The 13,088-nt window shown below is 41.8% G+C and overlaps 1 protein-coding gene and 1 long non-coding RNA gene across 6 annotated transcripts in view; one reads left to right on the top strand and one right to left on the bottom strand.

The window, feature by feature from the left end:
- The window catches only part of C14H12orf50 (chromosome 14 C12orf50 homolog), a 32,016-nt gene extending 26,328 nt beyond the window's left edge, over positions 1-5,688 (top strand). For 2 of the 4 annotated variants that reach the window (XM_007670085.3, XM_029078833.2), the window contains 4 exons: positions 161-265; positions 621-815; positions 4,622-4,714; positions 5,360-5,688. In XM_007670085.3, the coding sequence (XP_007668275.1) occupies positions 161-265; positions 621-815; positions 4,622-4,714; positions 5,360-5,385 (419 nt within the window). In that variant the 3' untranslated portion in view covers positions 5,386-5,688. The remainder of the gene's footprint in view (positions 1-160; positions 266-620; positions 816-4,621; positions 4,715-5,359) is intronic. The other 2 variants (XM_007670084.2, XM_007670086.2) reach the window with 1 other exon arrangement.
- LOC103170786 overlaps positions 1-13,088 on the bottom strand; it is a 168,839-nt gene that overhangs the window by 25,699 nt on the left and 130,052 nt on the right. The window lies entirely within an intron of this gene.

Genomic DNA, 13,088 nt, shown 5'->3' with positions numbered 1-13,088 from the left:
TTAAGCTCGCTGTGGGCAGGGCACCTATCTACTGTTATATGGTTCTCGCTCATGCGCTTAATACAGTGCTCTGCACACAGTAAGTGCTCAATAAATAACATCGGTTGATTATTAAAGCATACTGTGTTTTGAAACAATTATATTTTTCATCTTTTTCAAGTGAATAATACTCAGCAAATGAGGAAATCTAACTTTAAAGGGGTGAAAAAAAAGAAATGGTTTTATGAGGAACCAAAGAACTCAACTAATCCAGGGACAAGAAAAGGTAAAACACATGAAGTCAGACTCATTTTAACCATTTTTAGAAATGAAAACTCCTAGTGAGACTGTACTGTCATTATGGGCAGGGAACGTGGCTGTTAATTCTCTTGCATTATACTCTCCGAAGTGCTTAGAGCAGTGTCTGGCACATAGTAAGTACTCAGTAAATACCATTGATTGATTGAATGAAATAAAAAAAAAAATACCACCAGGACAGCACAACTAATTACTTGTCTTTAAATTAACAACTTCATTTTTATTAAGCATTGGTCTTTGTTTATGCCACCCGACACAATGTTGAATAGTCTTCAGAAAAAAAAAAAGGGGTTTCGTATAAGAGGATTTTTTTTTTCTCACAGCAACACAGGTTCCAAACCCCAAAACCAAAACGGTTTACCAAGGAACTGATAAAAGCAGGAATTCTGAGAATGCTTCCTTTACTCATCTTCCAAGAGAAGTGGTCAGAAGTGTTCCAGGGAACTCCTCAGCACATGGCCAGTCAGGAAATAGGACTTACAATAAAGAGAAGGAACCCAGATTTGTTCAGTATCCAGGTAAGACTCTCAGTACATTTCACTGGGAATTCTTTTTAAAGTACATCCAGTTGTCTCATAAAAGCATGTTCTCACTACACACTTTGCGGAGAACATTGTTTGGAAATCAGGAAAAGTTCTTCTACCGGGGTCATTCATTCAATAGTATTTATTGAGTGCTTACTATGTGCAGAGCACTGTACTAAGCGCTTGGACTGTACAATATGGCAACAGAGTCCTTTGACCAACTTTTCATTGGGTGTGTGTGAATGGGAAAAGGGGGAAGAGATTATTTTTAGGAGCAGGGAAGTGGAGACTGGGGGATGGGCAGGCTACCAGAATGGAAAGTCATTATCTTGGACCTTTCTAATCCTGATCAGAAGCTCTCCGGTCCAGCTAGAGCCTTGGAATTAGAAGCAGCATGGCCTACTGGAAAGAGCACAAGACTAGAAACCAAAAGACCTGGGTTCTAGTCCTACCTATGCCACTTGTCTGCTCTGTGTGACCTTGGACAAGTGACTTGACTCTCTGGGCCTCAGTTTATTTGGAAAATGGAGACTCAATACCTGTTCTCCCCTCTACTTAGGCTGTGAACCACATCTGGGACAGGAACTATCCACCCTATCTTGTATGTACCCCATGCTTAGTCCACTGCTTGGCACAAAGTAAGCACTTCAGTTCCTTAAAAACAGTCCAGCTCAGGTTGGTTGAGGAACCAGTATTGCCCATCACCCCATGGAGTGGAAATTAATCTTTGGCAACTGAAGCTACTTTGGTCTCAGTGCCATGCTATCAGTAGAAACTTCATGTGTGTGATGTTGGAACAGGTGAGTCTTGCAGTGTGTTTTCCTTCCCTTGGGATTTTGCAAGAATTCAACTCTCAAATAATAGGAAAACTGTCATACACTGGAATTTCTTGCTAAGTCAATCCACCCTCCTCCTAACACTTTAGGACAAAACAAACTTCTCTACTCCTAAAGGCATCTTTTTGACTCTCAATAATATAAGCTACTTAGGAATCAGAAAGGAACCTTTAAAGACCTATATAGATGTTCTGACATTTTGTCACGCTAAAGTTCGGCTTCAGAGGATTTCCCTACCAGAAAGCTTTATTTTACTCTTGGGGATTGTTTTTAAATGGTTGACATTTTCTTGCTCTACTAACGGAATAGCAATTATCACTTTCATTCCAGTGACTTGCCTTTCTTTCAAGCAGGCACGATTGCTCTCTGAAAGGGTTAGTTTAGGGGTTAACTGCAATCTTTTTGACAACCTCTCATCTCTTACCCCATGCACAAATTGGTTGTAAAGCATTTTATCATGCAATAAGACAGAGCCACAGTACTATGTCAGGAAATACAAGGCCACAGGGGGAAAAGAAAAGCCAATTCTTTTCCTGCTTTTTCTTGTTGAATTTTGCTCTTTTGAAGATTGGGTTTCTACTCTCTGAACTTCAGAAAATGCCACTCAAATCTATCAAAGTCCATGAGCACATTTTTTTTTTGGTTATCAGAGTGCTCTGAGGAATGCTGAGTGTTGCCATCTCTTGAAATCATAAAGACAGCTGAGGGAAGTTAATCCTTTATTAATTGAATATTTTGTACTGCTTTTTCCCTGGAAATCAGAAGAATTCTTCTCATATAAGGTGCTTTGTCTGCCTCTAGAAACAGACATTAAATTTTCCCTGGCAGACCACGTGAACACTCATTGTAAGTTTCTTGCACAGTGTCTAAGGCAGTGTTGTGCACCCAGTGAGTACCCAATGCATGTTAATTGATGCCATTTCCATCATTCTATGTCACCCTGGCAAACAGTGATCCTAAGGAACAGGGAGCATGGTATATTTTGTCAGTCAGTCTGTCAATCATCACACAACAAGCTTACAGTGTAGAGGAGAGTAGCTGAGGTAAAAAGGAGCCCAGGTTATTAGAGCTGACATGAAAAAATAATCATTTTCAAGTTGACAATTCTGGCAATTGTTTATGGGTCGCCCCAACCACCACACACTGGATCCCTAATTCCTCTTATCTGGGTACACTTATCCATCCCCAAATGCCATTTTACACTCCTGAACTTAACCTATACCTCATCTTCACTTCAAACCCATATTTCCCAGATCTTGGATCTGCCCCTTGTTCCTCAATTTACTCCTCAGACTTCCAAACCCATACACACCGTCTTGGAATTCCCAAACCGGGCCTTCCCTCCTTTATCCCTAATCTCCCCACTCAATTCTAACTTCCTACTCCTTGACTGGACACAAGTTTGGAGCTGGCAGGGGTGATTTCCTTTGGTTGATCTGCTCTATCTCCACTTGATTAGGAAAGAGGAAATACGGGACCAATAATCAGAGATTCAGAGGTCTTCTGTCATATTCTCATACATCCACTCAGACATAAATGGGTTGATTTTAGAAATGTGACCTCCTCCCATCTAGAAAATACACTGTTCTAGTCTCTTCCATTCAAAAGCAAAACACAGTTGTGTTAGCTTGGCAGAATGATAATTTGGAAGAATAGCCTTCCGTTCAGGTCATGGTACCATGTAAAGGTACAACAAAAAAAATTACCTCTCCTGTCTCTCCTTCACCACCTCTTACATCTTTTTACGCAACCTTCACTGCCTCTTCTTCAACTTGGTGGCTCTGTGAATCAGGTTGTTTTTATTATTATTATTTCATGTTTAAAAATACTCAGATCTTCTAGGAGACACCTGACAATAGGCACCGTAAGCACTGTGGGGGAAGAACTAAGATTTTTGGATCAGTATCGATCAAATCCCACTTCCCTCCTAATATCTCCCAGGAACACTCCTGTCAGCATGCTCAACAGATTACATTTCAAGTTTTTTCCATCCTGCCTTGCCTGGTTCTCCTTCCACCGTTGCCATCTTCCAATAGTGATGGTGATTGCGTCATGTTATGCAGCATCTAGAAAATTTATGAATTGCACACACTGAAAGGGTAAACTAGTATTAATACAGGGCACACACCCTCAGCCAGCTATTCAGTTTTTGGAAGAAAGAAAGGGCGGAGCAACATTTTGTTTAAAAGATGCTTTAGAAATAACGTTTTTAGTTGTGGGTTTTGTCATATGTTGCGGCAGTAAATAATGTATTTCAGGAAATAGAAAAAGAGCACAATTTTCCTCCCATTCCCTGATATCCAGTGGGTCAATAATTGTGTTTTTTTCAATGTTGTTGTTGGGTCAGTGACCTTTTACCTCACAGTCCTCTCTCAGAGGGACACTTGGCTTTGTATTCCCTCCTCCCCGTGCCAAACATAGATAGGTTCCCCTTGGAGGGCATTTTGGACCCAGAGTGAGCTTAGCTAAAACTCTCTCGTGCACGCTTTCAGAGTCGTGGCCTTGCTTGGGGATTGAGCCCTTCACTTACAGATTATGTGATCGAGGACCTGCCTCCCCTGAATTCCACATACTGCCGCAATCACAGTTCCCAAGGTGTCTAACCTTTGGAGAGGTGGAGAACTTGATGGAAAGCTCAGGAACATGAAGAAGGAGTTCTCCTCATCTTCAAACACACAGACATATAAATCTCCTCTTGTGAAGGGGAAAGTGTAGCTCTTTATGGTCAAGAAATGTTTTTCCTTTCCACTCATGACTTCTGAGTGATCTTCTTCATGGCACTAATGTTCTTGGGAATATTAATTTTGCCATCATTAAAACTCCCCCAAATGTTTTCAGAATTGATTGCATTTGTAAACTATTCAGACTTCCTTGAAATAATTGTGGTGAGGAATTGCATAATACTTAAATGATCAAATTGTATGATACATTTTTTTTGCGGGGGGGGGGGGCTCGTTTTCTCAGACAAATATTCCTCAGCAACATCTAATGCTCCAGGCTGGAAAAGAAGAATGTCCTTTTCAAAAACATACCCCAAAATGGACAAAATAGATTCAGGTAACTATTATTTCTATTGACTTTAACATTATATGGCTGTTTTGAAGATATCCTATTGAAAAACCTTTTTAAACTTTGCCCACCCGCTCATTTAAAGTGAATTAATGATGTATTTATCTACTTAATTAAAATGCATTATTTTCTCTCAAGTTCCTTCATTGAATATCAGCAATATAGGCTGGAGATTCAGGGAATAGAGCACAAGCCTTCCAGCCCCACAGCACATGTCCATATCCTTTATTCATTTATATTAACGTCTGTCCCCCACTCCATTCATTCAATCATATTTATTGAGCGCTTTCTATGTGCAGAGCACTGTATTAAGCTCTTGGAATGTACAATTAGGCAACAGATAGTGACACTCCCTGCCCAATAATGGGCTCTTCTTGACTCTAAGTTCATTGCATTGTTCTCTCCCAACAACTTAGTACCAAGCTCTGCACACGGTAAGCGCTCAGTAAATACCACTGACTGATTGAAAGTTTGTGAATTGAAATAGGATTAATATTCACTTCCCTGTTGGAAAAGTTATGAGGAATAATAATTTTTAGCAACGTTAACCTCTCTAGAAATGTAAATGCAAGAAAGTATTTTTATATTTAAGAAACTCTCAGAAAATGTATGTTGTGTATGTTTTATTATTAGAACCAAAGAGAAACGGAAGCAAGTAAAATAGGTATAAAGAAGAAAAAGAGAAAAAGAAGAGGATATAGGACACCATATGCTTTCCAAATAAAAATCCTAAAAATACAAATTCAAAGAAAGAGATAGTCAAGTATTTCTACAATACACTGGGTAGCATAACAACAACAAAAAAAGCAAATTATGAATATAAGATGCTAGGCATTAAACGTATTTCAAAGCTGCTGGAAATGCAACCTGTAAGCAGATAAGCTGCAAGTGTATGTATATGCCTGGAATTCATTCAATTCATTGTTACCAAAGTTTAATAAAGTTCAGGAGTTTGTCAATCACAGTCATTTCTTAATTGTAATCCAAGTTATAAGGCACAGATTGTGTCTTTGATGTGTATAACAAAGTATTTTTTAAGCGAAACCTCTCCCTTTATCTGGATTTCAAAAGTGGGTCTTCAGAGGTGACATCAAGGGCTTCTCAGGGCTAGTGGAGTTTGACTCTGATCACAATTTCAGAGGAAATCTAGTGTAAACATCAGCCCTTTGATGTGTTCTAGACCAAGATGAAGGTTGGTTAAATATCGGTCTTCAGGGCAGGTTGCTGTACAGTGTCTCTTAATTGGTACACAAAAACATAGCTTCTAAGACAGCCCATCTTTTCAAAATGAATGACGTTAATTGGAAAGAAAAGTGTCGTTATAGCTGAACTTAGAAATGGTCTGAATGGCGGAGCAGTAAAGCTTACAAAGAAAGTCGAATCATAGGAGAGGGGGAAAAAAAAAATCTGTTTTCTGCATCTCTTGCTTGCCGTCATCTCTGGGTCAGACTTAATCGGGAGTTCAGTTTTTTATTTTCTTTTTTACTATTTTATAAGGCCTGATTCCTGTGTTGCCAGAAAAGCAGAGTGGGGAGTGTCTTTAAAGCTTTCCAATGTAGCTCTGTCTGACTGAAAGGTAAAGACAATAGTGTGTACTGCCAACCGCCGTCTTATTTTACTTGTGAAGAGAGTGGCCCTCATCATTCGTCTAGTACTCCGGACACCTTTTGGGTTTAAAGATGATGATACTGATGGTGCAATTTTATCAGTGTTTGTGAAGGAGCTGATGAGTCCAGTTATGATGGACTAAACTCTAAAGCGGAAGAAGAATTTTACCAATGTGGGGCATGGCTGATGAAACTAATGTGTGATCCACTTTCCTACATATGCATGTAGAGATTGCATATGACCCTTGCTGCACAGTTGCACCGCAGTGACTGGTGCTATTTGCTTCTCCTTTTAGAGGCACTTCCTGACCAAATTCTCCCCTCCGAGAAAATCACCCCATTGATCATTGCTCTGCAGCTGATTTCGGCAGCTGCCTCACCGAGTCTTTTAAGCCATTTTTCCGCTCGCCCTTTCTACAGTTTCAGCTCATCACAGCACAGTTGTCTGGTTATTTTGGTTATCCCTCTAACTCATAAGTTGAGGAGGCAGGGGTAATATTTTGCTCTCTCTAGTCACCAGTGCAGCAGAAGCCCTGGATGCCAGGAAGCCCAACGGCAACAATTTTTCTTTTAAGCATTGGCACGGAGGCCGGACGTGCAGCCGCTGAGATCCTTCTTCTTTTAGCGTGCCCCTACCTAACCGGGAGGCAGATTGCCTGGGAAGGAGTGATGCAGAGGGCAGTGAGAATCACTCTTGCACTTTTCTGTCCCGCATTAAAGAGAGGGCAGAATAGTCTAGTGGATAGAGCACAGACCTGAGGAGCCAGGAGGACCTGGGTTTTAATCCCAGCTCCCCCACTTGTCTGCCGTGGGACCTCGAGCAAGTAACTTCACTTCTCTGTGCCTCAGTTACCTCATCTGTAAATTGGTGATTAAGACTGTGAGACCCACGTGGGATCTGGACTGTGTCCAATCTGACTAGCTTGTATCTACCCCAGCACTTAATACAGTGCCTTGTAGAGAGGAAGCGCTCAACAAATACCGTAAGAAAAATAGCTTTCAGAGATTTTTCGGGGTGTTTTCACAAGCAGTAGGAAGCTGATTTCCCTCTATCAGACAGGTACCCACTCCACATTTACTCTTTCCAGCCTTCATTTATGATGAAGTAGATAAATTTGGAGTTTGTGCAGGATGGTTTATTTCATTTCGGAGTTAAGTCACCTTCTCTTTAAAGATGCCTGATTGGAAGAGGTTCATCCAAGCACCAGAGGTCAGCATAATCACAGGAATGGAGAAGAAATGTCACAACGGCCTGGCACAGTTGTTCCGATACCTTTCATTCAATCGCATCTCATTCAATCTTATTTGCTGAGCGCTTACTGTGTGCATAGCATTGTCCCGAGAGCTCCTGAGACTACAGTATAACAATAAACAGACACATTCCCTGCCCATCACCTTTACTATCTACCGATGTGGGCAGTACATCTTTTTAGAAATGAAAACATACAAAGCATTACCTTCAATCCAAGGCACTGAATGTTATTCACTGTATGTTATTTGAAATAATAAAGATGCAAGGAAACTAATGCTATAACTTAGGGGCTTATATGCTCTTTGAAAATAATAATAATAATAATTAAAAAAACATGCAGAAGGATAGAGCCAGGGACACTCTGAACCATACCAGCTTGAAATTAGTTGCATCTGAACACTTTTCAAATATTAATAAAGCTTGCTTATTATTTGTTGAGCATTTACTAGGTGCAGTTCCTGTACTAAGCACTGGTACAGAAACAAACAAATCAGGTTGGACATAGTTCCTGTCCCACGTGGGGTTCAGGCTCAGTCTCCATTTTACAGACGAGGTAACTGACAGAGAGAAGTGACGTGACTTGGCCAAGGTCACACAGCAGACGGTGACAGAGCCAAGGTTAGAACCCATGATCTTCTGACTCCCAGGTCTGTGCTCTAACCACTACACCATGTGCCAGGCTGCTTCTGCTTCTAATGCTGCTTTCCCAAATCATCATTTCCTGAAACTACATCTGTCAGCTTTAAGGCACTCAAAACTGCATTCTTCTCCTTCATTCTCCTATTACACCCCAGTTCATACGCTTCATTTGTCTAAAGCCAGCCTGCTTATTGTGCCTCATTCCCGTCTCTATCAACCTCTTTCTCTTGCCCTCCACCCTCCCACTTCAAATCCAACACATCAACACTCTCCCCATCGTCAAGGTATTTATGAAATCACATCTCCTCCAGGAATCCTTCCCCGAGTCATCTCTTATCAACAGACTCACTGTACCGCGATCTCATCTATTAGACCGTAAGCCCGTCAAACGGCAGGGACTGTCTCTATCTGTTGCCGACTTGTACATTCCAAGCGCTTAGTACAGTGCTCTGCACATAGTAAGCGCTCAATAAATACTATTGAATGAATCTATTTCACTGCCAACCCCTCTCACACATCCTATCTCTAACTCCCACCTTCACATCTGACAGGCCTACCTACACTCTCCCCACCCACACATCCTTATTAAAATTCCATCTCTACCTCAGCCGATCACCATGCCATAGGACAAAAACTGCCAGTCCGTATTGGAAACCTGAAAAATACACTTTGGCCGCAATTATTCAGATATTTTAGGAAAAAAACAACCCTGAAAACGTTTTACCTAAAGAAGTTGAAAAATCGAGATCTCACTATTCTAGCCCTGAATCAACCATAAAATCTCTGGATCTAGACCTGTTATATCAACCAATCAGTAGTATTTATGGAACACTTACTGTGTGCAGAACACTATTGTAAGCTCCTGGGAAAGGGCCATACAAAAGAGTTGGTAGACAAAAGCCTCAAGATAGTACTGTGAAAGCAGCAGCAGGAAATGAGAAAACAGGAAATTTTTGCATTCTGCTCATGTGCTTATCTCTGGAAATAAATTTGCAAGAAATATATTTTCCGATTATGGCTTTTGTATACGGTACATTTCAAAGGGCCCAGTTTCTATTTTTTGTCTCTGTGTTCTTAAATACATTAAACGAATGGAATCTGATGGATCGGCTCTTCGTTCTGAATGAGAAACTTGCCGAATTAGTAGACTTCCCTTCCAAAAGTAAGGTTATTATGTCAGGTCACCTATCATGAATTCCTTATGATTATAAAAAGTGCCAATTTGACTAGCAGTTACTTTTTTCTAATGAGTTTATTGATGATTTTCATTTTTGTGTAATCAAAATGATCTCAAACTCTCATTTTTGCCTAGCATATGTCTCCATAGTGCTGTAGTTCTAATCAGTACATGAAGTGTTGAAATGAATGAGGTCTGAGTATTGGGTAAAAACACATATTAGAAAGCCAAGCAGAAATATTACACTCCTGCTCAGTGACGTTGCCAAACACTAAAGGAGTAGCGTGGCCCAGTGGAAAGGGCGCTGGTCTGGAAGCCAAAGGTTTGGTGCTCTAAGCCCAGCTCTGACACTTGTTTGCTGTGTGACCTTGGGCAAATCACCTGACTTCTCTGTACCCCTGTTTCCTCATCTGTAAAATGGGGATGCAAAATCTGTTTTCCTTCCTACTTGAACTGTGAGCCATATAATAATGTTGGTATTTGTTAAGCGCTTACTATGTGCAGAGCACTGTTCTAAGCACTGGGGTAGATAGACAGAGGGGAATCAGGTTGTCCCACGTGGGGCTCACAGTCTTAGTCCCCATTTTACAGATGAGGTAACTGAGGCCCAGAGAAGTTAAGTGACTTGCCGACAGTCACAAAGCTGACAAGTGGCAGAGCTGGGATTCGAACTCATGACCTCTGACTCCAAAGCCCGTGCTCTTTCAACTGAGCCACGCTGCTTCTCTACTGCAACTACCCAACACATTTTGAACCTATCCTAGTGCTTAGTACCGTGTTTGTTACATAATAAGGACTTAATAAATACCACACATTATTATTATTCCTCTCATCTCCTAGTTAACCCCACCATCTTTCGCCTTTAATATAAAAGAGAAGCACTTGGGTACATTTGGACTTATGCACTTGTATCTCATTGATTACATCATCTGCAGCTGATGAGACTTGAAAGGTGTAGGAATGACTATGGCCAGGAGAGATTTCTAGACAGTGAGCCTGTTATTGGGTAGGGATTGTCTCTATCTGTTGCCAAATCGTACTTTCCAAGCGCTTAGTACAGTGGTCCTCACACTGTAAGCACTCATTAAATACAATTGAATGAAGTCTTGGACTGCAACTCTCCAAATCTGCATTAGCCAATCAATAATATTTCTTGACTGCCTATTGTGTGCAGAATATTGGAGTAATCAATTGGGGAAATATTTTATATATATGATCCCTGACCTCAAAGTGCTTTTCATCTGGTGAGACCGGGCATTGATGATGATGATGATGACGTTGGTATTTGTTAAGCGCTTACTATGTGCCGAGCACTGTTCTAAGCGCTGGGGTAGACACAGGGGAATCAGATTGTCCCACGTGGGGCTCACAGTCTTAATCCCCATTTTACAGATGAGGGAACTGAGGCACCGAGAAGTGAAGTGACTTGCCCACAGTCACACAGCTTACAAGTGGCCGAGCGGGATTCGAACCCATGACCTCTGACTCCAAAGCCCGTGCTCTTAAAAGCAGGCCATTGAAAAGCACCCCATCTTCAAAGGTCTTCTTAAATCATAGTTCCTCCAGGAAGCCTGCCCTGACTAAACTCTCGTCTCCCGTCCTATTCTCCTTCAAACTGCATTACTCCATACTGGTACCCTCCGTCCCCTTTTCCTTTTCTTCTCTGTAATTCCCTTACCCGTTTTCAAATCTGGTGATTAAATGTTTTGAAATTACCTAGGTCTCAGAAGACACTTTAACCCAGCACCATCTAACAATGGTGTCAAATCTTTCCTGTGGCTATGAGACAAAGACTTATTTTTTTATCGATCAATAAATGGGCATTTATTGAGCACTTACTGTGTGCAGAACGCTGCACTAAGCGCTTGGGAAAGTACAATTCAGCAGAGTTGGTAGATGTGATCTAATCAGTCCATCATAAAGGTGAAACACTGTGTGCAGAGCACTGTAATAAGTGTTTGGGACGGTACGATATAACAGAGTTGGTAGACGTTCTCGGCCCACAAGGAGCTGACGATGTGCAGACACATCCAGACGGTGAGCTTGTTGTGGGCAGGGATGGTCACTCTTTATTGCTGCACTGTACTTTCCCAAGTGCTTAGTAAACGCTTAATAGATATGATTGAATGAATGAAAACGAATAGCTTCTCGAACCTTTTTACTAGCATAGTCTAGGGACCATACACGACCTCCAAGCGGTAACTGTGCCAGGGTACGGTGACCAACGGCAAAGTTCTGGCATGTAGCCAGTTCATCGGCGTTGAGGCAATGCGTGTGTGTGTAATGCACTGTAATCCATCTCATCTGACTCAACCTCACTTAGAAAGCCAACTAACCGTGATCATTTTAAACCTCATCATGTGCAGTCTTCTTCCCGTATGAAAAATGACACGTTCTAAAACACAAGAAGCGTTGGGCGATGGGGCTTTTCTGCCCTCCAGATGCCAGCATATGGAAGGCAGAGAAAGAAAAGACTCTTGCAGAGAGCAGCTCTGAGCCATCCCTTTAGATCCCGCCTCTCCGATGTTTCAAGGCTGGAGGTTGGCTAACGCTTAATATTTCTTACCTTGAGGCCACGGATACCTGCTGTTTGATTCAAGGCATTAGAAAAGCGATCAGCTTCCTTTGTGCTGCAATTGCTGCAGAATAAACAACCACATAAGCCCAACACTTCTGGGTTCTCATCGTATTTATTATTCACCTTTGGATAGGCTACGCTACTTGGGAGCATTTTATAGCACATGCGGTGAAACACAGCTCACAGTTCTATCTCGTACAGTATTAATGATACCTATGGGGAGGCACTGGAGACTGCTGGTTTAAAAAGTCTTTATCTGAACCATGTTAATGTAACCCTCCTGAGTCGCTAGGATTTTTTTGCGACTCTTTGCCTTTCTCCCAGAAGAAACAGCAATTTGCCACTTTTTTTTTACTGCTCCTTATATTTCCTCTCCCGCTGACACTTTGAATTAGAGTTGTTATTAAGTTCCCATTCTCTCCCCTGGGGACCACCTTACCCCGACGGTCTGTAGGTACAGGCTTTCCAAAAACTTGCTGCACCCAGCCCATGAAGAGGGGAACTGGGACAGAGATCAGCTGCTAACCTTATTCCCGACATCATTTAGTATTCATGGAGGGTCCTCGTCAGGCTAGGTGGTATTGCAAACATGCAAAATGGAAGCTGCCCAACCCCTGGGAGCTTCCACTAATACGGCTCCTGAACATGTTGTGAATGAGGTTGCAAAGAAACAGTCTTGCTGCTAACCTCGAGGGAAGCAGTAGATTTAACAGAATACGGGCACAGGGCAGGTCTGTTGTGCCCCAGTGGAAAATTCGCAGACATCGATAACTATGTTTACTGCCTTTCTAATGAAGCAAAATCTGAAGTAGGAACCGAGAAGCAGCATATTGGGTCAAACCAACCTCCAGCCCCGAGTTGTGCCTCTCCTAGTGTCAGAAGCATTATTAGTGAAGAAGTCTGATGGGAGAACCTCTCTCCTCGGGGTGAGGGATAAAGAGAAACAGAGTGGCCTAGTAGATAGAACATGGGCCTGGGAGTCAGAAGGACCTGGATTCTAATCCCTGCTCTGCCACTTGTCTGCTGTGTGACTCTGGGCAAGTCACTTCCTACTCTGTGTCTCAGTTACCCCATCTGTAAAGTGGGAATTAAGACTGTGTGCCCTATGT

Source organism: Ornithorhynchus anatinus, chromosome 14, assembly GCF_004115215.2.
Source record: "Ornithorhynchus anatinus isolate Pmale09 chromosome 14, mOrnAna1.pri.v4, whole genome shotgun sequence".
Taxonomy (NCBI): Eukaryota; Metazoa; Chordata; class Mammalia; order Monotremata; family Ornithorhynchidae; genus Ornithorhynchus; species Ornithorhynchus anatinus.
Note: the sequence above shows the minus strand (reverse complement) of the source record. Positions and strands in the feature narration are given on the sequence as shown.